This window comes from Podarcis melisellensis (genome assembly GCF_964234715.1).
Source record: "Podarcis melisellensis genome assembly, chromosome: 4".
Taxonomy (NCBI): Eukaryota; Metazoa; Chordata; class Lepidosauria; order Squamata; family Lacertidae; genus Podarcis; species Podarcis melisellensis.
The window spans coordinates 51850857-51877384 of NC_138531.1; the positions used below are offsets into that span (position 1 = coordinate 51850857).

The window sequence follows — 26528 nt, forward strand, 5'->3', positions numbered from 1 at the left end:
AGCATCCATAGTTCTTAAACCATTTGTTACTACCCTTCATCTTTCATGTCTCTTGCATCCTTTTCTTTTGGGCTTGAGATTGGTAGGCCTGCAGGTCTGGACTTCATGAAGCAGACTCTGTTCAATTTCTTTGCCTCTAGTTTTCTGATCCTGCAGCAGCTTGCAGTTTACTGCTACAGACAGTAATACTTTTTGCCATGGTTGGTCTAGGTTGGTCCATAAAAATGAACTTCAAAGCATGCTAAAATAGCATTCATGGAATATCCATCAAAAGGCACATGAGGTACTCGACATCAATACAAAGGTGATCCTAGAAGCACAACAGGATGCAGGTCCAGAAGTGAGGCTTCTGGTCAATGATACAAGTTCTGTGAAACATCAGGAATTTTTGCCTTTCAGAATTCTTTAGCATTCTGTTTTCCTCAGACTTTTCAGCACTTATTTCAAAAATACATCATGAGTGATCACCTAATGTACATCTTCCATACTTAAATGTACTGCCTGTAGACTTTGTTTCCCAGGCCAACCACTTCCCAGATAGAAATAGATTTATTATTTTACATTTATTAATTGCATTATCCAAAGTTATCCAACCTTCCCCCTTCTAGCCTTGAGCCATATTTTTAACATTCAACATCATAGCAAAGTTATGAAGTTTCTCTCATAACAGTTCCAAATTCTTTATGGCTAAATATATTTAGCCTTCTGTAAACCTAGCTCAGTTATGAAACACATCATCCTGTAGCTTGGTGCAACTCTTTTTGCCATGAAATGAAGTGAATTTGGAGCACTGGAACTCCTCTTTCTAAAGTTTTCTCCCAGATTATGTTTGCATCCTCCTAAAATGTAAGAGTTGTGATGTGAGGGAACACCTAGTTTTATCTTGCCAGCAGACTGCTTATCTTATTTAAAATAGCCTGACACTGAGTGTGTCTGTGTTTAAATGTGAAGTCAGTAAACATACAAGGGAAACATTTCTATTTATTTATCTATCTAAACATTTATACCCCACTTCTCTTTATAAAATAAACTCAAAGCAGCTCAGCAAAAATGTCCATATACCTATAGTAAAAACACCCCAATTACTAATGTCCCTTTTGTTCAATAAATCCAATAATGAGATAAAACAAGCTTTATGAAGACAAAACTTTAACCCACACTAAAAGATCAGCAAAATAAAGCTTAAAAAGATAAGGCACCAGTTGAAACCTGCTAGGGAGGGAGTTCCACATCCTGGGTGCCACAATAGAAAGGAGTAACAAGGCTATATAAAGATAACAAGTTATGATTGTGTGCAGTTGCATGAAATCTTACTAACTGAGATTTGCAAGTGTTCTTATGTCAGTTTTTATGTTCAGCACCTTCTGTTCACAGAGTGGTTGATGGAGAGGGGCAGCACCATGCACCTGGCCTCCTGTTAGCTGTGTGGCTGTGCTCCCAGGAGGCAGTGGGGAATTTCAAAACATTTATGTGCATAATGCTATTTTACTGACATAAGTTATGTCTTACTGACATAGTGGGTAACATGACTTAACTGTTTTATTCTGCAGTGTTTATCGACAGTTGGGACTTCAGACACTGCCAAAGTATGGCTGTGTCTAGCCCCGTACAAAATATGTGTGAGTTGGACATCGGCATCACCCCAAAGGTTGATTGTGCATTAGCAATTCGACGCTCAACCAATCTTAAGAAATATGTTAGTAATTTGGTATGGTCAGTAGTGTAATTACATTGTTGGGATTTGTTTGAGATACAGTGGGATTCTAGGACCAGGTTCCCTAAGCCCATACAGTATCTGCTTTCAGAGGTAAAACATATTTCACGATCTCTGTTCATACAAAGACATATGTAGGAATTCCTTGCAAGTAAAAAAGCTAACATTGCAGCTTCTGATGCAACTTTTCCCTTCTTTGTACTAGTCTTCTGTTTCCTGAGAGCTTATTTTTTTAATGCAGAGAAATAATCTACCTCAGAAATTTGCAACTTCATTCCCAACACATTCTGCTGTATACATAGCCTGGACCACTTCCTTAAGACTAATTGAGGGCAAGAAGCAAAGTGGTACAAAAATAAGAACTAGTAAAAGAATACAAAGTCTGCTTTATAACTATCTGCTAGCTGAAATCTTGGGAACATTGCCTTTCCCCAGGATGATTGTGTTATATACACAGATGCACATATGTATGTGTTTATATGTGGCTTGCTCACAATGAATTTATATGATACTGCTCAGAATCATAGGTGTCAGTAAAATATTTTAGTCATTTTGATTTGAAAAAGGAACCCATATGTAAATGCTTCTCCCTTATGAACCATATATTTCCCCCTGTATTTTTTCTTCATGTGCAATTGATATTAGAAAAAGAATAATGTTTTAGGTTTAATAATAAAGCCAAATATTTGGTACGAGAATAACTTGGTGCTGCCTCCTGTTATTTGGCTCTATTTGTACAGTCCCCAGCTGCATTATCTAACCCCAGTGAAGAAAATTAAGTCAATGTAAAAGTATACTCTGTTTTTTTACAAAGAGGTCACGAATAGTCTTTCTTCCCTTGGTAGTCACCAGTGTTCTTATTACACTTCATTTATATAGTTGAAGGACTCAGGAGAACCAGCTGGGTTCCCTGTCTGTACTCATCAAGTGTTAATTTCTGAAAGAGGTACTGCTGTCATGAACAAGTGCCGAAGGTACTCTGGTGGTCCTGCCAAACAACAAGAGCTCTTAATTAGCACCAATGTTCAATCAGACTGCTTAACCTGCCACAGAGCGAAGGAGGTCATGTTCCTTCCTGCAGCATTGCCAACAGAAAATACCCAAGAACAGACCCTGAATGTTTCTTTTACTGTAAGAATAGTTACTAAAGGCAACTGATCCATGAGAGTGATGTGGTGCTCCTTTTGAGGGCTATGTATGTGCTTTGAAAAACAAATTTTCTCTACTGTAAATCTTCCAGAAATTTTCTTAAGCATATTTTTCAGTCCAGGGTAAATATAGTAGTTTGATTCTGACTTTGGGCTCCTTCTGAAGACTTAGCTAAGCACATAGAGTTTAACCATTGGGTATGTGCAATGCACTAGGCCCGTTACACTTGGCAAAATTGTAGAAGAAAAAAGTCATCCATTTTTTAAAGTGTAATTTGTGTGCTTTATAAGCTGTTTATGTATTTAAATAACTGTTCTTATAGAAGATAATGAAGGGGAACCTAAAATAGCTAGGAAGATAACTTTCTGTATGGTCAGTTGAGGTGTGAAACACCAGGGGTTACTTAGTCTTAGGGTGCAAATACCCTTGGCAATAAAATAAAATAATGCTCTTCAACAGATGTCTAACAAATTTAATTCTAGAGGTATTTCAAGCTCAGCTGTCAAAATGGAAAGGGAGTAGTTTAAGAAGAGACTTCACCAACAGTCGCTTAGCAGAATATTATTCATGACTGCGAAAGAATCTTTATATGACATTCAATATGCTGTGTTACAAACGATCAGGCTCTTTGGATTTATTTACAGTTGAATACACTTGCTGCGCCCTTATTGCAGGATTCTCTGAGCCTAATTTGGGAAGCAAATTATTGTTTCTACTTTTAACTTTTTTGTAGATACTTTGAAATCTGAAAAGTGAGAAATCCTGTGTGTGTTTCTGGAGACTAATAAAGAGCTACATAGCTGCTAAGACAGTTCTGTTGACACAACCTCTGTGCATTATAAAAAGGGTACCTTACCCTTTTCAGGGTGAAAATACATTGGAATGCTTTCTCGTCTTATTGTGTAAGTGGGAAGATGGCATGCTAATCCTTTTGTACATATATACTTATCATGGCAGCCACATTGTTTAGGTGGTTTTGCACAAGCCAGAAAGAATTTAATGCATGTGTTAAAGAAGGATTTTAGTAAAGATTGTTTGCTGTCTGTCTTACAAAAGTGAATGTAGGGTATTTGCAGAGTTCCTCTCATTGTCTTCACTTATTTTCAGTTGCTATTTTAAATAATAGTTTAGTTTCATGTAAAGTCATTCTAAGGAGAAAGGGAGGATAGCATTTCTGAGCCTTTTCAAAAGTAGCAGTATCATAGTTACTGGGGGTGGGATTCCCCCAAGTTGAAGTATGCTTCTCTCCTATAGTGAACATATAGTTTGTAATATTTCTGCAGTGAAGAAGTACATGTGAAAATGTCACAGTTTTCATTCTAAAATGCATTACACTCTGTCGTTATGACAAAGTATTGTGGTAGAAGTGTGGATACACTTTAGGTTTATCAGCTCAGACAGTATAGAGTGCTCCTTGTGTCATCCATCAGGCAACATTGTACTGTAATGTGTATGTTGAGCAGTAACTTGAGCTGTCATGGTTACACTGATTGGAAGATCTGTGGGGAGGTGTGCTTTGTAGCAAGAGATTCAGAAAAACAGCACTGGAGGTTTCAAGATTTTCAAACCTTGTCAATAGAGTTACATAGAGACAGGGCAATTAACTATGTGTAAATGTTGCAAAAATATAAGAGCTGTAATCTGGCAGGATCACTAGTTTGTGTGTTCTTATTTAGTGAGCTATAGCAGTTTTGTGCTATTAGAAACTTAATCCCAGTTTATATGAGAAATGGGCAGCCTTTTCCTTTTCCTAGATTGGCTAGCCCCATCTACCCCCACTTCCGTCTACAGCATATGCAGAAGCCGCCTTCTTGACTATTGGACTTTTCATGCAGGGAAAATTCACACCAAGAATTATCTCAGTTAAATCCATATAATTCAATGATTTAGCCAAAATTGCGGTCCTCTATTTGGTACAGTATTAGATTTAAACATCTTTGCCCAGGACATAGGCTTTCCCTGGAGTTTTATTGACTGGCTGAGTATTGATGAAAGTTTCAGTTGTCTTTACTTTATGGTTTATCACTATGTTTTTGACACTGTATGTACCATATCATCAGAGCATTTTTAAAAGTATAGATTGCACACTGTAGATCTTTTATTCTCTTTTGCTACCATTTCCTTCAAGCATCATGTGTAATCCTTCCAAAATTAACTTAAAACACCTAGAATAAAAATCATCTAGTAATTATTTCAGAAAGGTATTTTAAAAAAGAGAATGGTCTTACAGATAAGCAAAGTTGGATGTCTGTGTTCTAAGCAATTCTGTTTAATGAAGTTCTAAAAATAATTTGAAAAATTACAAGCGATATATTGGTAACATGATACAAAGTTTTTTACTTAAGATCATTAGCTTGAATCTAGCTCAGATTTGTAGTAAGTAATGAGAAATTGTTAGCAGGTGAAGATCTCTTGGTGGGCTGTGTGGAAAGAATTGACCATCTGATCTTATTCCTAGTAGACAGATGTTTTCATCATAGAAGGAGCCACTAGGGCAGTGTTTCCCAACCTTGTGCCTCCAGATGTTTTTGAACTACAACTCCCATCATCCCTGACTAGCAAGACCAGTGGCAAGGGATGATGGGAATTGTAGTCCAAAAACAGCTGGAGGCACAAGGTTGGGAAACACTGCACTAGGGCACCTTTTGTTGCTGGTCTGAGCAAGGAAATTAACAGTTAAGTGAGGATGAAGTGGTTGAACTCAGTTTTATTGGTGATAATTCCACTTGTCAAATACTGAGCAATCTATTGAAATACTGTTTTACTAGTCTGTAGGACAGCAAATCATGCACATTTTATATGTTTCTTTTTGGTTCATTTTTTAAGCTTTTTAAAAATTGACGTAAAAATATATATATTTCCTGCTGGTAGTCAGAGTTTAAGCTCAGAATTTACAGTAATTTTGTAAGCCATTGGACAAAGGAAAGCTTTTTCACGGACAAGACTTGATTGAACCAAGTGTGTAAGCTTTGCGGTTTTTTTGCTCCAGATATAGCGAGGTAAGGGGAAATGGTTGCGGGCCTCCTTTTAAACCCTGGGAGCAGACCCAAGATGGGAAGTCTTCTCCAGGTCCAAAGCACCAGTCCCAATTGGCTCCCAGGGTGGAAGCCTCACAGCTGGGTGAAGCATGCCAAATGCACCCCACCGCAGGGTGATGGCTGCCATCCCTCCCCAACACCATATGCTGCCACAAATCAGGGCTCCCAGTGAATTGGGAGGAACCAGGACTTCCTGGGAAGCACTAGTGGTAAGAGTGCCACGGCACTCATATCCTGCTTGCAGGCTTCCCAAGTGGCAACAGAATGATGGACTAGATGGGCCTTTGGTCTGATCCAGCAATGCTCTTCTTACATAGTTTTGCTTATAAGGAATATTGGTTTAGCATTATGTTTGAACCAAGAATCCTGGTTTTAAACAAACTCTGCTGAGGTTTAGAACAAACCCCAGTTTATGAAGCTGTCTTGCTAAATTTACCAGAGGTAATTTTAAACCAGGGTGTCTAGTCTGAACCTAAAACTAAGCTGAGATTTATTACAGATGAAACTAAACTCTGCTTGAAGTAACCGTCAGCCATGGTAGGGGTGGGGGCAAATGATTCCTGCATTGCAGGGGGTTGGACTAGATGACCCTTGGGGTCTCTTCCAACTCTACAATTCTCTGATTCTATGAGCCCCGTGCTTTGGTTGAGCTCATTTGAAGCTTGTTCAAATAATAATGAACCGTGATTTAGCATTATATTGCAGACACAACTACTGTTTGACATCTTCTGTTGGTCGACTATTTCACAAAGCTGTTATCAGATTTATTTATTTTTGTTTGTCTCTATTAAATCCTAAATTGAAACCATTTTTTCATTTCTATGTACTTTCCATTATTATTTAAGTGAAGAAGATTTGTGACTGAGAAGATAGTATATTAGAGAATTTTTTAAAAATAATTTAAAGTGAATATGATCTGAAGTCCTCACCATCTCTGACAGCTCTGTTGGAAACTCCATTTTTTTGCTGTAATTTGGGGTCTTTATGATATTAACAGAGAAATGATTTGCTGAATAAAGAGGTCCTTCTAAACTTGGAATTTTACCAGTGAGTCTGAACCAACATTTCAAATCTTACTGGCATTTTGTTGGCATAATAGAGCCTGTTTTCTTATTTGAATATATTCTCTGGCACTTTGGGTTGCCTAACTCAAACTTGTTCTATTCATTTGCTTTATGCAACAATACCTTTGTTAAAATGCCTTCTAAGATGTTAAGTTGTTAAAAGGCTTTTACCCACTTATGAATTATTAAAAAACCCAGTCATTTGACACACACCCATGACTCCCAAAAATAACTCTGGGTTATAGGGGACGCAGGTGGCGCTGTGGGTTAAAGCCTCAGTGCCTAGGACTTGCCGATCGAAAGGTCGGCGGTTCGAATCCCTGCGGCGGGGTGCGCTCCCGCTGCTCGGTCCCAGCGCCTGCCAACCTAGCAGTTCGAAAGCACCTCCGTGTGCAAGTAGATAAATAGGGACCGCTTACTAGCGGGAAGGTAAACGGCGTTTCCGTGTGCGGCTCTGGCTTGCCAGATGCAGCTTTGTCACGCTGGCCACGTGACCCGGAAGTGTCTCCGGACAGCGCTGGCCCCTGGCCTCTTAAGTGAGATGGGCGCACAACCCCAGAGTCTGTCAAGACTGGCCCTTACGGGCAGGGGTACCTTTACCTTTTTATATGCAGTGTAGCGCTAAGTAAAGCATTCCATCAACACAAGAATTTACACTTGCACAACAGAGCTTCTCCCTCTCTTCCCACTGCGTATGCCTTAAAATTATTCTAGGGGTTGCCCTAATGCTCTAGAGCAGATTTGGGGAGAGTGTGGGGTACACATAAGGAGCAGAATCTTCCATTGTGCAAGTGTAAATTATTGTGCTGATGGAACAAATTAGTTGTGGGATTGACCACACAAAAAATAGGATTTTGCATTTCAGATATAGCCAGTAAACTCCCAACTGGGTTTAAAATCTAACTCTTTTTTCTTTTATGTATCTTTGAATAACCTATTCCATCAGTGGGGGGCCATATCATGTGGACTTGGAAATAGATTTGAGTGCCAGTGGTTGTGAAAAGATTGTTGAGATTCAAAAGCCTGTTGGTGAATATACTCAGAAGTTGCAGTAACTTTTGAGAGCATTTGTTGTCTTTTTCTTGTACATATATGTTTAAGAACTACATAAATGTTATGAACATTGTGGGGGGTGAGTACTTTTTATTAAACAGGTGGAAGGGGAGTTCTGTGCTAGCAGAGTGACACTAGCATCACTCTGCAGACAGAGGCCACAAGGAGACTAGCAGGGCTGGGCAGAGGGACCCTCAAGTGGCTTGGATTGATCTTTTAAAGTGTGATCCTGTACATGATTACTTAGAAATAAGTTTAATTGTATTCAGCAGTACTTACTTCCTAATATGTATGTATTCTTTACGATTGCAGCATTAGAGTAACAGCTATGCCGGGTCTATTTATAGAACTGGAATGACTTCTCTTTTTTTAACTTGAATAAAAGATTCAATAAAAATACAATGTATTTGGTGCAATTGCTTCCAATTCTGAGGCATATATTATAAACGGAATCACAGAGCCTTGTACACAAGTCATGTGAAGACAATAATTAACAAACAGCTCAAAAGAAAGGTTACTTTTGACCCTCAGGTTTTTCAACATCTGGAATGTAATGTTGCTTTTTGTAATACTTCTGCAATACCATAAAACAGCAGGGTGCATTAATGAGAGTTTCAGTCTGAAAACCACAACATCAATGAAATTTATAGATGTCAGATCATTAACATTAGTCAAACATAGTTTCTGTGGTTTTAGTTCCAATTTTAAGTAGGTATAATAAAAGTCATTTACTGACTATGAGCACTGAGCGTCTTTGGACTTGATGAAATTTCAGTTAACTATGCTGAATTAAACTAATACCATTTTCAATCTATGCTATAAGCATTTTTTGTGAAAAATGTTTAATGGGCTGATGTAGGAGCATTTAAAAAGTTCTGCCTGGTTTTACTATTTTACCTGGCCTATAGAAGTTTAAATTAAACTTTAATGCTTCAACATTTTTATGTGAAATGGCAACTGGAGATTAAGCTGAAATTCATTTTGGGTATCAAAGATTTCAGTCTCCTATTTGGTCTGGTGCTGCTGCTTCTGCTTTACTAAAATGTACTATCCTTCAGTATAAATTTGCAGGTTGTTTTTCATAAAGTCTAGGACACCATTATGCTTTTCAAACAGTTTCTTGTGCACAGATCTTCAAAAAATGCAACAGTTTCTGAAAACAGAAACTTTGAAAATATAAGTTAAATACCAGGATCATACCCTCCAACATTTCTCAGATGAAAATAGGGACATTCTGTTCTCCTGCTTTTGATCTCACCATACAAATATACATCTGTCACCTTGAGCCAATTATAACCTTTCTGCTGAACCTACCTAACAGGATTGTTGTAAAGAAAAAATGTGCGAGGGAAGGGATTGTGTATAACACCTTCCGCAGATAAATGAAATGGAAAATTTTTTTAGCTGTAAGCTGCCTTGAATCCCTGTCAGGGGAAAAGGCAGGGTATAGCAACAACGAGAATGTTCAGGAACAATTGAACTCAGTGGAACTTAGTTCTGAATAAAAATGCTTAGGATTGCAGTGTAAGGTTGCACAGTCTTTACCCAACTACCTGGGATTAAGCTTCATTGAATACAGTAGTGTAGGGCCTAATTTACAATAAAGGAATAAACATTCCATGTGTTTCCTAAAAAATGGCTGGCTTCTGAAGAATTGCTATTAAAGAATTTTCCTTCAAAATTATAGAGAGAGCTTTGTATGTGTATAAACATACACAGAAAGAGAGAGATAGAAAAGGCTCCTGTTTCCCAGAAGGACAGTGAGGTGTCTGATCTCTCCACCACTCTTAACCAAGACAAGGAGGGGAGGGAAAAGGAAAACCAGGACATACCGCGATCATATCAGAAACTGGGATGGCTTCTGTAATTCCAGGACTGTGCCTGGAAAATCAGAACACTTGGCGGGTATGCAGGATGCCAGATTATTTCCCAGCATCCTGACAGATAGGCTTCTACCTTCTTCCAACCTTGGTGAACAAACTGGTTATATGTGATCAAGGCATATTATTGATCCCACTCAGCATATGTTTAATCCAATTTATTATGGCAAACAGATGCCAGCCCCTTGTGCTTGTTTCGCTATACACTAAATAAAGTACACTAAACCTATCTTTATGCTCTCCTCTCAAATTTGTGAAGGCGCTTCATAACCTTTTTGAAGGCCATATAGCTATACGTTGTGTTAATGCCAGGCCTCACTCAGCTTTCCGATCCAACGTGCCACCCAAATCTGTTTGTGGACAATATTGTCCTGATAGTAGCCAAGCCTGAATGATATCTTGCAGCGGCCCTTCATATATCTACATATATATCTACATAGGAAATATCTACATATGAAACATTGTGGAGCTCACAATAAACAATTCAAAATCTCAACTTCTATGCTTCAATATTCCCTCAGACTCCCAACTATGACTACAACACCTTACAAGGTTTTAAATATGTTTGATATGTAGATGCTTAAGGGTACAAGTGCCAAGATAATAGTCTAACATTAAGAAATTGAATTTCACCCCCTTCTGGCACCTAGTTTTTAGAGGAGGAAAACAAGGGGAAAAAATATTCTGAAAGAAACAGTGGATGCATGATTTTTGTGGTTCATGCTGTGGCCACAGACATCTGATGGTGAATTTGGGGTGACCCAATGCAAAAATCCTGAGAATCCATGTGGATCCATGATTTGTAACCACATTTTTGCGCCATTGCAGCCCCACGCAACAGTGGGTGCGTGATTTTTTTGGTGTAGGCTGTAGCCATGGGCATGCTATGTGATCTGATGGTGAATTTGGGGTGACCCAGTGTAAAATTCCTGAGGATCCATGGGCTTTTACCTCGCCCCTCCCAAGCAGCCTCCGCTAGTGTCCCTTATCTCTCTTCCAATTCCACTGATCAGCTGTTTCCTTTCAACACTCCCTTCCCCTTTGTTTGCCTTAGTATCTTTTCCTTAGCTGCAGCAGTTTTTTTTTGCTCCTCCTTTTCTTCTAATTTCTCTCCTCATTGCTTTAGTATTCCTGCCCCCCCCTTTGTAAGTTTGCTGTCTTTACCTCCCCCCTCCCAGGCAGCCTCCTTTATCTCTAGCATCCCTTATCTCTCTCCCTGATTGACAAACAATCAGTGGCTTTGTTTCAACACCCACTTCCCTCTTTCAAAAAAACCATGATCTGCTTTTTGCCCTTGGGCAATTTGGCTCCAGGGGGCATGCATTCGCTCCATAAGACGCACAGACATTTCCCCTTACTTTTTAGGAAGAAAAAGGTGTGTCTTATGGAGCAAAAAATACGGTACTTCTTTGATGGTCCAAAACAAATTTATCATGGCTGTGGAGGGTAGCAGCTGCCAAGATGATGCTACTCCCCAAATTGACTCTCTTATTCCAAGTGCTCCCAATAAAAAATCCTTGAAAAATGCTGTTGCAATGGCAGAAATGATGAGACTCTGTCCTACACCAAGGCAAGAGACCTAGATTAGGCCTGGCAACCATTTGTTAAAAATCAAAACAAGAGGGTCTAGGATTACCTCAAGTTAAGTGGTACTAAGAGGCAGTTCATATTAGAATCCTTCTCACTACGCTACAGGACCCTAAGGATTGTTCATGATTAAGGACGGAGTATAATCAGGAAGTGCACAATAAAATATGTGCTATTACGTTTTCATCCCATAATAATAATAAAGTTGGAACACATTTTGGGCTACAAACTTAGGGGCGCCAGGACTTTCAGGACAGGACTTTCGTTTTTCAAAAGTGGAATGAAGAAGGACTGTATCATTCATGTGACATTTACAAAAACCAGCAGCATTTTACAGCTGCTCAGATTGTTACTAAACTGGAAATAGTTGGCATAAGCTGGCACCAAGACCATTTCAGCGTGAAAAAATTGATGCACCAGCAAGCAAGCAGGCCCTTCACTCCTTTTGAAAAAAATATACAGTGGTGCCCCGCTAGACGAATGCCTCGCAAGACGAAAAACCCGCAAGACGAAAGGGTTTTTCGGTTTTTGCGACGCTTCGCTAGACGATTTTCCCTATGGGCTTGCATCGCAAGACGAAAGCCCATAGGGAAATCTCGGGGACCTTTTTTTAAATGCTGGCGGTGGGGAGCAAAGCCTTCCCCCCCCTCCGGACTTCAGAAGAGGTCCAGGAAGGCCGGCGGGGGCGAAAGGCTTTGCTCCCCACCGCCAGCATTTTAAAAGCGGTCCGGGATAGCAGGGAAGCGCTTCCCGCTATCCCGGACGGCTTTTGAAGGCAGGCAGGGGGGGCAAAGACTTTTGCCCCCCCTGCCTGCCTAACCGGGGGCTTTTAAATCGCCCCGGGACTGTCCGGGGCGATTTAAAAGCCCCCGGACGGCTTTTGAAGCCTCCCCCCCGCCCGGCTTCGGGGCATCATCCCGATGCCGGGCAGTGGGGCAGGAACGCCTCCCCCCCCGCCCGGCTTCGGGGCATCGTCCCGATGCCGGGCGGTGGGGCAGGAAAGCCTCCCCAGCCGCCCGGCATCGGAACGATGTCCCGAAGCCGGGCGGCCGGGCGGGAAAGCCTCCCCCCCCGCCCGGCTTCGGGGCATCGTCCCGATGCCGGGCGGTGGGGCAGGAACGCCTCCCCCAGCCGCCCGGCATCGGAACGATGTCCCGAAGCCGGGCGGCCGGGCGGGAAAGCCTCCCCCCCCGCCCGGCTTCGGGGCATCGTCCCGATGCCGGGCGGTGGGGCAGGAACGCCTCCCCCAGCCGCCCGGCATCGGAACGATGTCCCGAAGCCGGGCGGCCGGGCGGGAAAGCCTCCCCCCCCCGCCCGGCATCGGGACGATGCCCCGATGCCGGGCGGTGGGGCAGGAACGCCTCCCCCAGCCGCCCGGCATCGGGGCATCGTCCCGATGCCGGGCGGTGGGGCAGGAACGCCTCCCCCAGCCGCCCGGCTTCGGGGCATCGTCCCGATGCCGGGCGGTGGGGCAGGAAAGCCTCCCCCAGCCGCCCGGCATCGGAACGATGTCCCGAAGCCGGGCGGCCGGGCGGGAAAGCCTCCCCCCCCGCCCGGCTTCGGGGCATCGTCCCGATGCCGGGCGGTGGGGCAGGAATGCCTCCCCCAGCCGCCCAGCTTCGGGGCATCGTCCCGATGCCGGGCGGTGGGGCAGGAAAGCCTCCCCCAGCCGCCCGGCATCGGAACGATGTCCCGAAGCCGGGCGGCCGGGCGGGAAAGCCTCCCCCCCCGCCCGGCTTCGGGGCATCGTCCCGATGCCGGGCGGTGGGGCAGGAAAGCCTCCCCCAGCCGCCCGGCATCGGGGCATCGTCCCGATGCCGGGCGGTGGGGCAGGAACGCCTCCCCCAGCCGCCCGGCATCGGGGCATCGTCCCGATGCCGGGCGGTGGGGCAGGAAAGCCTCCCCCAGCCGCCCGGCATCGGAACGATGTCCCGAAGCCGGGCGGCCGGGCGGGAAAGCCTTTGTCCCCCCTGCCTGCCTTCCCAGGGGCTTTTAAATCGCCCCGGACAGCGGAGAAGTCCTCCGCTGTCCCGGGCGATTTTAAAATGCCGCCTGCCAGAAGAGGTGGGGGGAAGGCTTTTTCCATAGGAACGCATTAATTGATTTTCAATGCATTCCTATGGAAAACCGTGCATCGCAAGACGAAAAACTCGCAAGACGAAGAGACTTGCGGAACGAATTAATTTCGTCTTGCGAGGCACCACTGTAATAAATACATCTGTATCATCCAAAGGAGTACTTTCAATCATCTACAAAACTTGCTGTCTCAAATCTATGAAAAGCCTATAGGAATCAAGCTTGGGGAAGGAATTGGAATGGGCCAACAGTTGCAATGTGTGGGCCAAAAACTTCCATTATCGGTATTAGTGAAAAATAGAGAAACAACATCTAATGTCTTATATAACTGTTATCTGACACCCCAGAGGTGCTGTGGTAGCAGCTTCCAAGTTTCATAACTCCAAGTTTCAAGAAGATAGTATTTATTGATTTATATTTTATTACCCACCCTACAATCTAAAGTCCTGGGATTAGAAGCTTCTACCACATGTGATCGTTATGTGAAGGTATAAATATCTTTTGCAAGACAGTCTTTCAGTTATTTGTGTTACGCAGGGAGAACTTACTACCTAAAGAGCTTGTTACATTTATACTAGTGACATCAAGGCAACTGGTTCACACACAACTGGAAGAGCTTGGAAAATTTGTTGGTAGACTGTTGGCACCAATAAATCTGGTCCCTAGCTCTTATGGAGAAACTTACCAAAAAGTACAGGACATGAGGATAATGCTTTTATTGAGATTTGGTATGCATTTATTGCTTATGTAAATAAGGATGACCATGGTTTACAACAGCCAACACACATGACAATCTTTGGCAAAATGTTATTGGTTAACTCTTGCATTTTCAATTCAGGAGTGGGGAACAAGGACCAGGGATTATCGCGCGCGCGCACACACACACATTTACAACAAAAATTAAAAAACAGAAAAAATTAAACAAAAATTAAAAAAACAGAAAATAAGAGTTAAAGAAAATAAGCAGATGAATTATATGCTGATATAAAATAAGTCACTACCTACTGTAACATGCCTTTGTAGAATATCTGGACATGGTTGGTCTGGGTTTTTTCCTGTAAGGCTCTTAGGTATTTATAATAAATACTGTTATTGTTTATTGAACCGTCAGCACATATGTAGTTTATAGTTTGAATAATAATAGGTGATTATGCATTATCATATGAAATTATTGCAGTATCAGGTGGTTAAATCTAAGCTTACGTACCGAAGATTTTCCCCCAATATCATCTTTGCTTTTTACGTCTTCCTGAATAAGAGTCCTGTAAGACTCAACAGCTTGCAGTCGAAGGTTAGCTCAAGAAAGTTTTTCTTCTTTTTGTACCCACATAGATATAGGACTACACTAAGGTAGTTTAGCATGTAGACTGTTTACAATCACTTCTTTCTGTTACAAAACCCTAAAACTTGTATTTTCTAAAATGGTGGGGGGTTATAAAAATCACAAGCACTTTATTATGGTCTTGGAACTGTGTGGTAATGCCCCTAGAGTTATCTTAGATAGCATAAATAAATCTGTCTGTCTCCAGTAGTCTCAGTCTAGGTATTAGCAACTTCTCTATGTTGTATTCCTTCTTACAGAATTCCCCTCCTTACAGAAACTTTGCCTTCAGTAGCACAGGAGCCCAGTCTTGTCTTAGTGTGCTCTAGTAACTCTGGCCAAACCACTTAGCAACTGCATGCATAGGTTTCCTTAATCACATCATTGTTCTACAGCACTGTGTTTGGTGTCATAACTAACTTTTTCCCCTCTCCTGATTTGTCTCCCTCAGATTTGTAACGTATGACTTGCCTGTTATGTGGAGCCTAGACAGTTGCTTCAGCTATATTTATAATCTGTCCATAGCACCATTTCCAGATTTAAGTTACATTTCCTTTTATGTAACATGAATGTGGTACTGAAGCTGAAGCAGTTTTTGACTCTTACGTGCAGAGTTTCTAGAAGACAATATTAAACTTAAATGGTTACAAAGAACCTCTCTCAGATTCTTTCTGCCAGCTCCCAGCACAAGTAAAATACAGTTTTAACGGCAACAGTTGATGGTAGACAGTCTCAATAAGCAATTCATGGTAGCCAAGAGAAACAATTATCAGGCTGTACTTTTAATATATAATGGAAGTGGGACTGGCAAAGAGATACTCTGGCCATTGCTTAGAAAAAGGACTATTTCTGATATTTGCATTAAAGGGAGGAGAACATTGCATTACCACTCCTGTGGTTCAAATACTTTTTTGCCTTTTAACTTGCTCTTTTTGCAGTTAGGTGAACAACTGATCCATTGTGGAAACATGTTCAGAAATATTTTGGGTCATATTTTGTGTTCTTTATGCATCCTCTATCTAACCTATTTATAAATCATTATTCTTGAAACCCCAGCAGGAGTGAATTAGGAAACGCCCTCAGGAACCATTGGCACTAACCAATGTTGGTTCCCAGTAAGAACCAGAGGGTGTATTTATGCTTACAATTCTGTTTTTCCTGACTGCCATTAGCTCAATCCCAGAGTTTTTAAGTCCTTGAATCTTCCAAAATTCAGAAAAAGTAATTCTACAATATGTTATAAGCAGAGGCAAACCCTGGGGGCTGGCAAAACCAACCACTGCCAGAGGTGCTAGCTCTGGGGTGGTGCAAAATTCACTTCTCAGACTATGGAATATATGATGTGTATGTGTGTGGTGATATGTCGCCACTGTTGCAGTGAGATCAAACACAGGGGAAGTGTCCCATCTTTCTTGCACTGCAGCACAAAGGTATTTGAATTTTGTTGCCCTTTCTCCTCTCCTCATCCTCATTCCAGACACTTGAGTACTCATAAAATGTAGTAATTTCTAATGTAGATATTGCAGTAAAGTGTTTTGGGGGGGGGCACTGATATAGATCTTTCTGGGGGGTGCCAATACAGTCTTTGGTTGTAAGTATTTCTGCATTATATTAAATGGAAATCCTCCACATTAAAAGGGTCTATCAAAGCTTTAATATTTTAAGCCCTGACCAATATGTCATAGCATGTTTTTTTCTGCTAACCTGCAAAGAAAAGAAAACCATATCACTATTTAGTACTACTTATTACCAAGGCAACTTAAACAATATTCTCATAGCAAGATTTATGAAAGTCAACATTGGCTCATTTGGTGGTGTTTGAATATGCTTTAGTTTCTACTTATCCCCTGTAGGAAAACTGTATTCTTTTAAGTGAAACAATTTTAAAAGCAGAGCACAAGCCTAAAATAAGCTAGTGTTCTCTAGAGTTCTCAGAAGGTGTAGATTTATTTACTGTAGTTAAATCATAATTAGTTCTCAAGGGATAGTGTCTCTCTTAAACTGCTTTATTGCCACCATACTGGTTTTCTAAATAATCAGAAACTGCTGCTGTTGCTGTATTCAGGAGTATAGTCATGAATTTGCTATAAGTAGTAACAAATGTTAGAAATTGCTGGTTGTCACATATGGAAGATAGTGAAACACTTTAGTGAGAATAAGCACCTCAAAAAGAAATGTAGGAAGTGCAGCTACCTGATTGAAAAATATCCTGCTGTTATAGATTTGATATTTTCATTGCAACATTTTTCTATATGTTTTGCCTTTCCCATTGTTTTAACATTTTTGACCTGAAGCTGAAATGATAATGTAACAAAAATTATAAATCTAATGTTTATATGAAAGCCACACATTGTTCTAATAGGAGTTTTCCTTTTTACAATTTGCAGGTTGATGTACAAGGTGCCACAGGAAATAGGTCTGATTGCGATTGCGGTTCAACAAACTCAAGGGAAAGGTATGTTGGTGTAATTCTGATGTCAGCAATACAAGTTCATGAATTGGAAATAATCATCTGCATTGAAGATTACAATTTTAAATAGCTAAAATAGCTGTGTGAAAGAGTGTGTGAAACCATCCCGAGTTGTTAGTAAGCACTTTTCTGACTCTGTATTTTCATCCCATTGGGGTTTTCATAGATGCTTTTCAGGGAAGCCAAATGCAATCTCACCACACCCCAGTTCTGTGACAGAGAACTACTACCAGCTGTATGCTTTTTTTGGCATGACAAATATATACCACAAAGTTGTTCTTTTCAATGTATCTTTTTAAAAAAACAACAACTAGGTGGTATTTAATATGAAAAATTATAAAACCTATCCTCTGATAATTATGTATTTAAGCATGGATTTAATCCATTGACTGGATTGTTCCTGTTTTTAATCTTCATTTCTCTTCTCTTTTGGCCAGAGTAGACATATTGTATCAGATTGACAGTAGACATACATACATTTCTTATTGCTACAACTTACGGTGTAAGCAAATCACATGTATATGATTTTTTACTTGTGAATTAAAAACAGAAAGAAACAATGTAAAAACTTTAAACCCTCAATATATTAGAACGCCTTCAAAATATTTCATTTGATTTTCTCAGTGAACTGATGAAGCTTTCTTTTTATATAACAAAATAAAACTTTCACATAAATACTTGTTCCCCTTTTTTTAAGGCCGTGGTGGGAATGCTTGGCTGAGTCCTGTGGGAGCAGCTTTATCAACTCTACATATCACCATTCCTTTATCTTCTGAACTGGGACGAAGAATTCCTTTTATTCAGCATTTGGTTTCTCTAGCAGTTGTAGAGTCTGTTAGATCCATACCTGGATACCAGGTATTGTATTTGCGTGTTTCCTATTCCATTATTTTTACGCTTTTTTGACCTAAAATGACTTGAGTATATAATTGACATCCCCACTTAGCATCATTCAACTATCAGAATTTGCCCCCAGGCAAATTTGATTTTGCCCCCAGGTAATTTTTTCCTCTTCATGTGTATGATTGCTGTTTCCATAATGAACCCCCCAAAAAGTAAGTTAAGACTAGCAACCCATTCTGGTTTACTGTATTATACCTGAGTTTCTGTAATGAAGATTGATTTGCCTCTTGGTCTTACTCCTGGACTTTGTTTTATTTTTGTTATAAAAGTGATGAGAGGAACTGAGAAAAGAAAAAATAATAAGATTTGCAATTGCCTCTTAGGTTTTAGTTGGAGCTGTTTCACTAGCCACTTCATTCCTTCTTTCTTTTTCCACTTCTTGTTTAACATTGAAAATGTTTGCCCCAAGCTCGGAAGCAAGAGGCTAACCATATCCTCTCAGGGGGGAATCAAGTGTCCTGTCATCAATGCTCAAATTACAAACCAATCTTCTTTAGCACCTCATCAGTTTCCTTTGAATGTAACCAATTCATAATATTGGCTAACTGTAAAACATTGGTATTTTACAGGACTAGTCAATGAAAACATGTGTTTCCTATATTACACAAAATCAGTGACTTGAGCACATTTACACATGAATTTCATTAGAGTGGTACCCAGTAGCCTTTCATATAGTTTAACGGTTGTCTTCTATTAACACTTCCCAACTTCAGGACTTCATAAGTTGACTGTAAAAATGCTTCACAATGGAATGTAAAATAAAATAAAATATAGTGGTTTGGAGTCTGTTTAATGTAGGAGTCCCCAAAAAGAAAAGGAATACTTTACAGGGATAATTCAATCTCGTAAATATATTAGTTGTCAGACACAGTACAACTGAATAGCAAATCATCCCTTTAGAAGTCTGTTGTACTTTTTTGTTGTTTTCTCTGATATGTTCAGTAACTTTTCATAAATAAGTCTCTAGATTAGTGTACTTGGATCTTTGTCAAATAGTTCAACAACTATTTTTCCAGGTGTGCAGGGGAGAGCAAAGGACATTGGTCCCACTGACTTTGCACAATACTGATACCACCCAGTGTCTTAATATAGCACAATACAGGTTTTTTCAGATTATTGAACTTTCTCCTGAAGAAAGGATCTCCAATCAGACCTTATACTTGATCTCAAGCCAAATACACTGAAATATCAAGTCTTTGCTTTGTCATCAGTTCTATCCAGGACAGACTCCTGCGCTCCCATCCAGTATTTAAGAGGTTCTTTCAGGGAGCATCTCTTTGAAGCCCTCTGGTCATCCACAGGTTTCTCTCCTGGAATGGACATGGTCTTCTGTGTTCTCCCATAGCCCCTCTGCTTCCTCAGTCTCTCTGCTTCCTGTTCCTTAAGGCAGATTTCTTCATTGCTATCACCCCTACAAGTAGGGTGACTGAACTCAACATACCTTCCATCAGAAGCTAGCCCTACATGTTCCAAAACTTTTTACCCCATTAAATATACTTGTATATGCTAGATGTCAAGACAGGGACTCAAAACCTACATCCAGAACACAGTAACATTCAGATAAATGGGCAGCCTGTACTTCCACACTAGGTAGAAAAGTCTACTTCAACTCTGGTGAGATGGATAAAAGCTGTTGGTTATGAGGCCCATCTTTTAGCACAGGCTACTCATCCTCGGTTCGCCAGATGGTTTGAGACTACAATTCCCATCATCCCTGACTACTGGTCCTGCTAGCTAGGGATCATGGGAGTTGTAGGCCAAAAACATCTGGCGGGCCAAGGTTGAAGAAGCCTTCTTTAGCAACTCTGTTTCATACAACAGCTCATTCCACTCGGGCAGCTGCCACTTCTGTTGCTCTGTAAACCAATGCACCCATATCTGAAATATGCCAAACAGCCACATGCCACTCAACAAACATGTTGACATGACAGCACAATTTAGATGGTATGGAGCTTTGGGGGTAGGGTTTTATGCACATTGTCCCTCAAGTGCTGCAGCAGTCATCTACCCACTGCAGGAAAGCAACAGTTTTTATGTATCCCGCCTGCAGGATACCTCCTGCATCCAGCAGGAGAATGGGACATTGGTTTCTTCCACAACATACCTTCTTGCAAAGGCATCCAAGTCAGGTGGTGCCCACAGCACCACTCAGTTAATCCAGATCACATTCAGGATCAGGGCTCTTCTCTCTTTTTGTCTTTTCCATGTGTCTGTTTATTTTTTAAGTGGTTCTGCTAGTCTGAAAATGAGATGTTAGGGAGAAAAAGCTCCAGGGTCACATGTTTCCCAACAAACAGGAATTATTAGAACTCACCAGGGGCCAAGAACAAACCTTGAACCTCTTTTAGAAAGAGGGAGGGAGGGAGGGAGGGAGAGGGAGGGAGAGAGAGAGAGAGAGAGAGAGAGAGAGAGAGAGAGAGAGAGAGAGAGAGAGAAATGCTGCTAAGTTTTCATTTGTGTATTCAGTGTCAGTATTAAATATTTGGAGAACAGGAAGCGCTAGACAAAGGATTAACACCATGCTGCTTTGGGATGCAGTAATATAGAGCTATAAATATACATGTTGGTTTCCCTAGGATATTGAGCTTCGAGTGAAATGGCCAAATGATATTTACTATAGTGACCTTATGAAGCTGGGTGGCGTTTTAGTGAATTCCACACTAACAGGAGATACATTCCACATTCTTATTGGTAAGAACATAAATGGTTTAAAATATGTTTGTTTGTTTGTTTGTTTGTTTGTTTGTTTTTAGGCATTTTTGCTGCTATTTATAATGCAAATACATAGCAAAATAAAAGTGGCCGTGATTCACCTGGCCCTTAATGGATTGTTATCTGACTCCCTGCTTTCAGCTTGCAGGAGAAATTATTGATTTGTTCAGTCATGGGAGGAAAGGCATAATCAAGAATCCTTGATTATTAAATAAATAGTGTCCACGTTGTGTGCTTTAAAGGATAGGTAAATAGGAATAACAGAATCAGGTTTAGACTTAGAGCAATCAGCAGACCTACTCTCAGTATCTCTTGCTTCAAAGTTAGCAAGCTTCAGGAGATGGTGGCAGCAATACTCATTTATAAACAGTATGAAGAATGCATCTCAGTGCAATCTAATTTGGAACAGGGATAATATTCGAGATGATCCAGGTTGAAATCTATGACTTTCACAGTGTTCACCCTGCAGTGGATAGTCGCTTAACATTTTGTTAAGCCCATATCCATTAACAGCATTCACAATGTTCTCCACACACACCAGAATACATTTTGGATAAAACTAATGTGGAAAATAGGGACGCGGGTGGCGCTGTGGGTTAAACCACAGAGCCTAGGACTTGCCGATCAGAAGATCAGCGGTTCGAATCCCCGTGACGGGGTGAGCTCCCGTTGCTCGGTCCCTGCTCCTGCCAACCTAGCAGTTCGAAAGCACGTCAACGTTCAAGTAGATAAATAGGTACCGCTCTGGCGGGAAGGTAAACGGCGTTTCCGTGTGCTGCTCTGGTTTGCCAGAAGCAGCTTAGTCATGCTGGCCACATGACCCGGAAGCTGTACACCAGCTCCCTCGGCCAATAAAGCGAGATGAGCACTGCAACCCCAGAGTCGGTCACGACTGGACCTAATGATCAGGGGTCCCTTTACCCCTTTACCTTTAGTGTGGAAAATACACTATTGAGAATATTATAGTTTCACTTCAGTGCTTATAGGAGCACTCCTAAAATCCTATTTCAATCTGTGGGTTTTGTTAACAGAGAATGTTCTAAAATTTTATAATATGGATTTGATTCCTGACTCAACCCTTCTTAAATGTCAAGGTAACTAATCCTCTTCAGATCAATTTATGAATATTACCAAATAATTATTTCCATATTTAATAGGTATATTACTTATAAATTATTAAAGTAATGGTTTCAAAAATAGGGCATTTAAATGTGAGTACACTTGACAAGTCTGGCTCTGGCATCACATGCACAGGGAATGGAAAACCTACATTGCTCAGAAAGGGAGGAAAATAAACAGGTAGTACAAGATTGGTGTGTACATTTCGCAGAGCTATGTTTAGGAGGCCTGATCAAGAAAGCCCTGAGAGCTGCATTTAAACACCCTGGCTTTCTGCCAATAATATTATCCCCTGCTAGAGAGCTGGGTGAGAAATGAGGCTTCAAAGAGAGTCTGGCAAGAGAGCCCTTGAAAGCTGAAAGTTGACTTAAATGTGGAATCCTCTAGGCTTTTCTCAAAGAAGCCAGTTGCTGCCCTGGAGCTGGGGGAAATGCAATTTTTTAAAATGGTAGAATATAGCATTTCATAGCCGCATCTTTCTTTTTCCAGTTAATGCTCTCTTGCCTGTATGCTGAACCATGTGTGTATGCATGAGATGGCCCATTAATTTCAACCTAAAGAGCACATCTACACATGCACACCAAACAGTGTATGCAGCTTGACTTCTGTGATGGGATAATGAGCTGCTTGTGCGTAAAAGCTTGATCCCTCTGGTGTTTGGCAGTTCAGCCAAACCGAGGCACTAACGGAGCCTCCCAAGGCATGACTCCGTTAGTCGCTGGTAGAATCTGACAGTGGGCGTCTACGAAATTTACGCCAACATAAAAGTTGTTTCACGGACATGCGCCTTCGTGACTCTCTACGTGACAGCTTCCGGCGAAGGGTGGGAGTTGCCAACGGGGGTCTTGTTACCTCTGCACTATTCTCACTAGAAGTATCCCAGAGCCCTCCCTCCTCCGACTCCCCTTTTGCCGGAGCTTCTGCTCTCCCCCTGCTGGTTCCCTCCTCCGCTGCAGAATCTCTCCGAGTCTGCTGGAGCCTCTGCACCAACTCTCTTTCCGATGACAGTTCCCTGACAACTTCCTCCATCAAAATTTAGCAGGGCAGCCCTTGTAGGTGGGACAGTTTCCATACCCACAAAAACTCACTGTGGTGGGATGGGACAGACAGTATTGTTCTGTCACATAAAAACTGACAAAATATATTATTTGGCAGTTTTACTGCAGAGAACTGTTCTTTGTTTTAAATGAAGATTGTTCCAAAGTTGCATGTCTGGATGTGGATTGTCCTGGACTGAACTAGCTTTCATTGGAGGAAAAAACCATCAAGCACTGTCATGAGGCTGAGCCAGGCTGTCTTGTATTTAGCACATGAGATGGATTTGAGTTTATATGAGCTTCTGTCATCTTTCATCATTATTGAAAGCAAATCTCTTCAGGAAATCTGTAGATGGATTTTTACAGCTGTCTGGAGGAATGGATTTGTCTTATGATACAAAGAGACTTTTTCAGAGAAACAAAACTTTTCCTACACTGCCTTTCTAATTTATTTTTCTTCCCCAGGCTGTGGATTTAACGTGAATAACAGCAACCCCACTATATGCATCAATGATCTCATTATGGAGCACAATAAGACAAAGAATACAGAATTAAAGCCCTTAAGTGCAGATTACCTGATTGCAAGAAGTGTGACAGTGCTGGAAAGTCTGATCAACACCTTTCAAGAGAAAGGACCTAATGGAGTTCTTCCCATGTACTATAAGTACTGGGTGCACAGGTAAATAATTTAAAATATATATTCTATATCTTTTTTAAAAAGAATACTTATTTTTCTTTTACAAGTAATAAAGAACAACATAAAGAATCAACAACATAAAATAAAATTTCCTTCTTAATATTCTTAATCTTAATTGTTTTAGTGATAAATTGAACTAACCCCATCAAGAGGCATTTATTTCAAACCAATAGTGACTGATCAGATATATATGTATGCATTTAACATGTTTTACTTTTTCAGCATGTGTTAGAAGTATTTGTTTATGCATAGGCAGATTTGTCATTCAGCACCCATGCATTAAAATATATCAGAATGTTTACATTGGAGTTGTACCTTAAAGCTACATTTACCTAGCATTTTGAGTTAATGTGCTAGACATGGATCATGAAGTCTGATCTTTGCAGAATATCTGAGAAGAAACAGATTAATTTTACTATAGTTAATCAAGTCTACCTATGAACAGGTGGGTGCAGGAAATTCCCACTGACATTGTTCATTATGATGGTAGACCATGTCAGTAAACCCTATTGTGTATAAGCTATGTAGGATCTATGTGCCTTTCTGAAGAATTATCTCTGGTACAGTGCCATTTATATGAATTTCATTAATCCATTTATTTCCTTTTGTCTATTCAAAGTTGGTTAAAACCCTCTGTTTAGATGGGGAAATCGTTCATTTCTTAATTTTATTCAAGGATTTCTACATCATTTTTCAAAACCCAAAATTTTCCCGAAGCATCTTCCAATCAGTATAAAAACATTTTAAACTTAATATCAATATCTAAAATACCAAAGCCTTTTACATGTTTATGTAACATTTATAACTAGACTGAGGTGAGTTTATGAAACTTGATGGCTTTTTAAAGTGGGGTAATTCCTTGTTTTTTATTTGCAGTGGTAAACAAGTACGGCTTGGAAGTGATGAAGGGCCTTTAGCGTGGATCGTTGGAATAGATGATTCCGGATACCTTCAAGTTCACGAGGAAGGCAAAAATGTAGTAACCGTGCACCCAGATGGCAATACTTTTGATATGCTGAGAAACCTGATAATTCCAAAACAGCAGTAGTTTTTGAATATGGTGAAACAGCTTCTCTCTCAGACCATTTTGTAGAGTTTGACTGGAGACTGTCAAACTAGAAGTATCTAATCTGAAGAATTGAAACACTGTATACCAAGGAAAACATTGAGTTTTGGGTCATTTAATTTTCCTGGGCTCTTGGCCCAGTGACCTGGGATTTAGTGGCTTTTCATGTTTGTTTGTTTGTTTTCCTTTCAGTCTCCATGCAGATGTGAAGGAAACTTTATGGTCAGCATGAAAAGCTCTAGCTTCTAATTTTTGGCATGGAACACTCAAGTAGAATTAGCTCCATAAATCTGTGTTATCCTGTTACTACAGATTCTTCACGCCTGCACTTACAGTATACCTTTACATCCAGTGCTCATATTACTTTGTATCTATAGGAAGGAATGCATTTTGCAGTAGAATATTTCCTATATTAAAATGATAGGGTATAATAAGTTTGGTTTACCAATGCCCCAGTTTAGTATGGTGTTTTGTTTTTAAGTTGTGGATGAACAGCTATATGCAAAATGAAGTTATATTATTCATTTTGAACATCTGTTTTAGAGTATGCCATAAAATTATTTAAAGAATTTTACCCCTCCTGCTGTCTCATACCCACAAAACAATGATCAAAAGGAATTTTAGCCTTTTAGTAAGGTCTCTCCATATGCTGTGTTATATTGGAGTCCAAGTCTTTCAGAAGCTTGATGTTTCCACAACTGACCACTAATTGTTATTTTTTTCTAACAATAGATTTCTGGCAGTTGCCCTGATTCCTATAAGACTATACAGAATCTGAATTGCTTGGAAGTATGTTTCAAGTTCGCAGTGCTATTTTGCATTTTCCTTGGATTATGAATCCGACAAGTGTTTCTACTTTAATGGCTATAGCAGAACCTATTTTCCTGTATTATCTATTGTGCCTTATGCATTAAATATATCATAGTTATGATACATAATTATGTGTCATCTTGCCTACTCAGTATGGTCCTCTGATCACTCCGATCATTTTTATGATCAGATGCCAAACACTGATGAATAGATGATACGTTCAGCTTCTTGCACTGCTCTCAGAGGCTCCTAGGTGTATGACTGTGTTTCTGGACTAGGCTGCCTAGGCTTATGGAACTCACTCTCAACCCAGCCCTCCCAGGCTATAGTTTGAAACCAATTTCTTTTTTTTTTTATAAATATTTTATTAGGTTTTTAATAAACAAATTTCCACTTTCAAATACATACTTCCATAGATCCAATGGACTCCCCCCATCTCCCGAGCACTGCATTCCCTGTGTAACCAAAACCTCAGCAATTTGTTAACTTATTTTATACATAACAATATATCTTCCATTTTATCGTGTTACCTGATGTAAACATTTCAGTACAATTGCATTAATTTTTAATTTCCACACAATAAAAATATTTCATTATCTCACTTCTGTCTTATAGTGTCTTATTTATCAATTCAGAAATTTGCCGAAACTGAAGCTATACCTTCCTAGAAAGGAGCATTTTTTAACATTCATACAACTTATAATGCTTTTTCAAATAGTCCTTAAAATTTTCCCAAACTTCCTCCGTTTCTTCTTCTCCCGAGTCTCGAATTCTGCCAGTCATTTCAGCCAACTCCATATAGTCCATCAGCTGCGTCTGCCATTCTTCCAAT

The 26528-nt window shown here is 40.4% G+C and overlaps 1 protein-coding gene across 1 annotated transcript in view; it reads left to right on the forward strand.

Annotated features, from left to right (window-relative positions):
- HLCS (holocarboxylase synthetase) overlaps positions 1-25904 on the forward strand; it is an 85079-nt gene extending 59175 nt beyond the window's left edge. Inside the window, exons 7-11 of the mRNA XM_081908723.1 lie at positions 17270-17337; positions 18050-18210; positions 20832-20946; positions 23589-23802; positions 24697-25904. Of these exons, the coding sequence (XP_081764849.1) occupies positions 17270-17337; positions 18050-18210; positions 20832-20946; positions 23589-23802; positions 24697-24868 (730 nt within the window). The 3' untranslated portion in view covers positions 24869-25904. The remainder of the gene's footprint in view (positions 1-17269; positions 17338-18049; positions 18211-20831; positions 20947-23588; positions 23803-24696) is intronic.
- Positions 25905-26528: the final 624 nt, after the last annotated feature.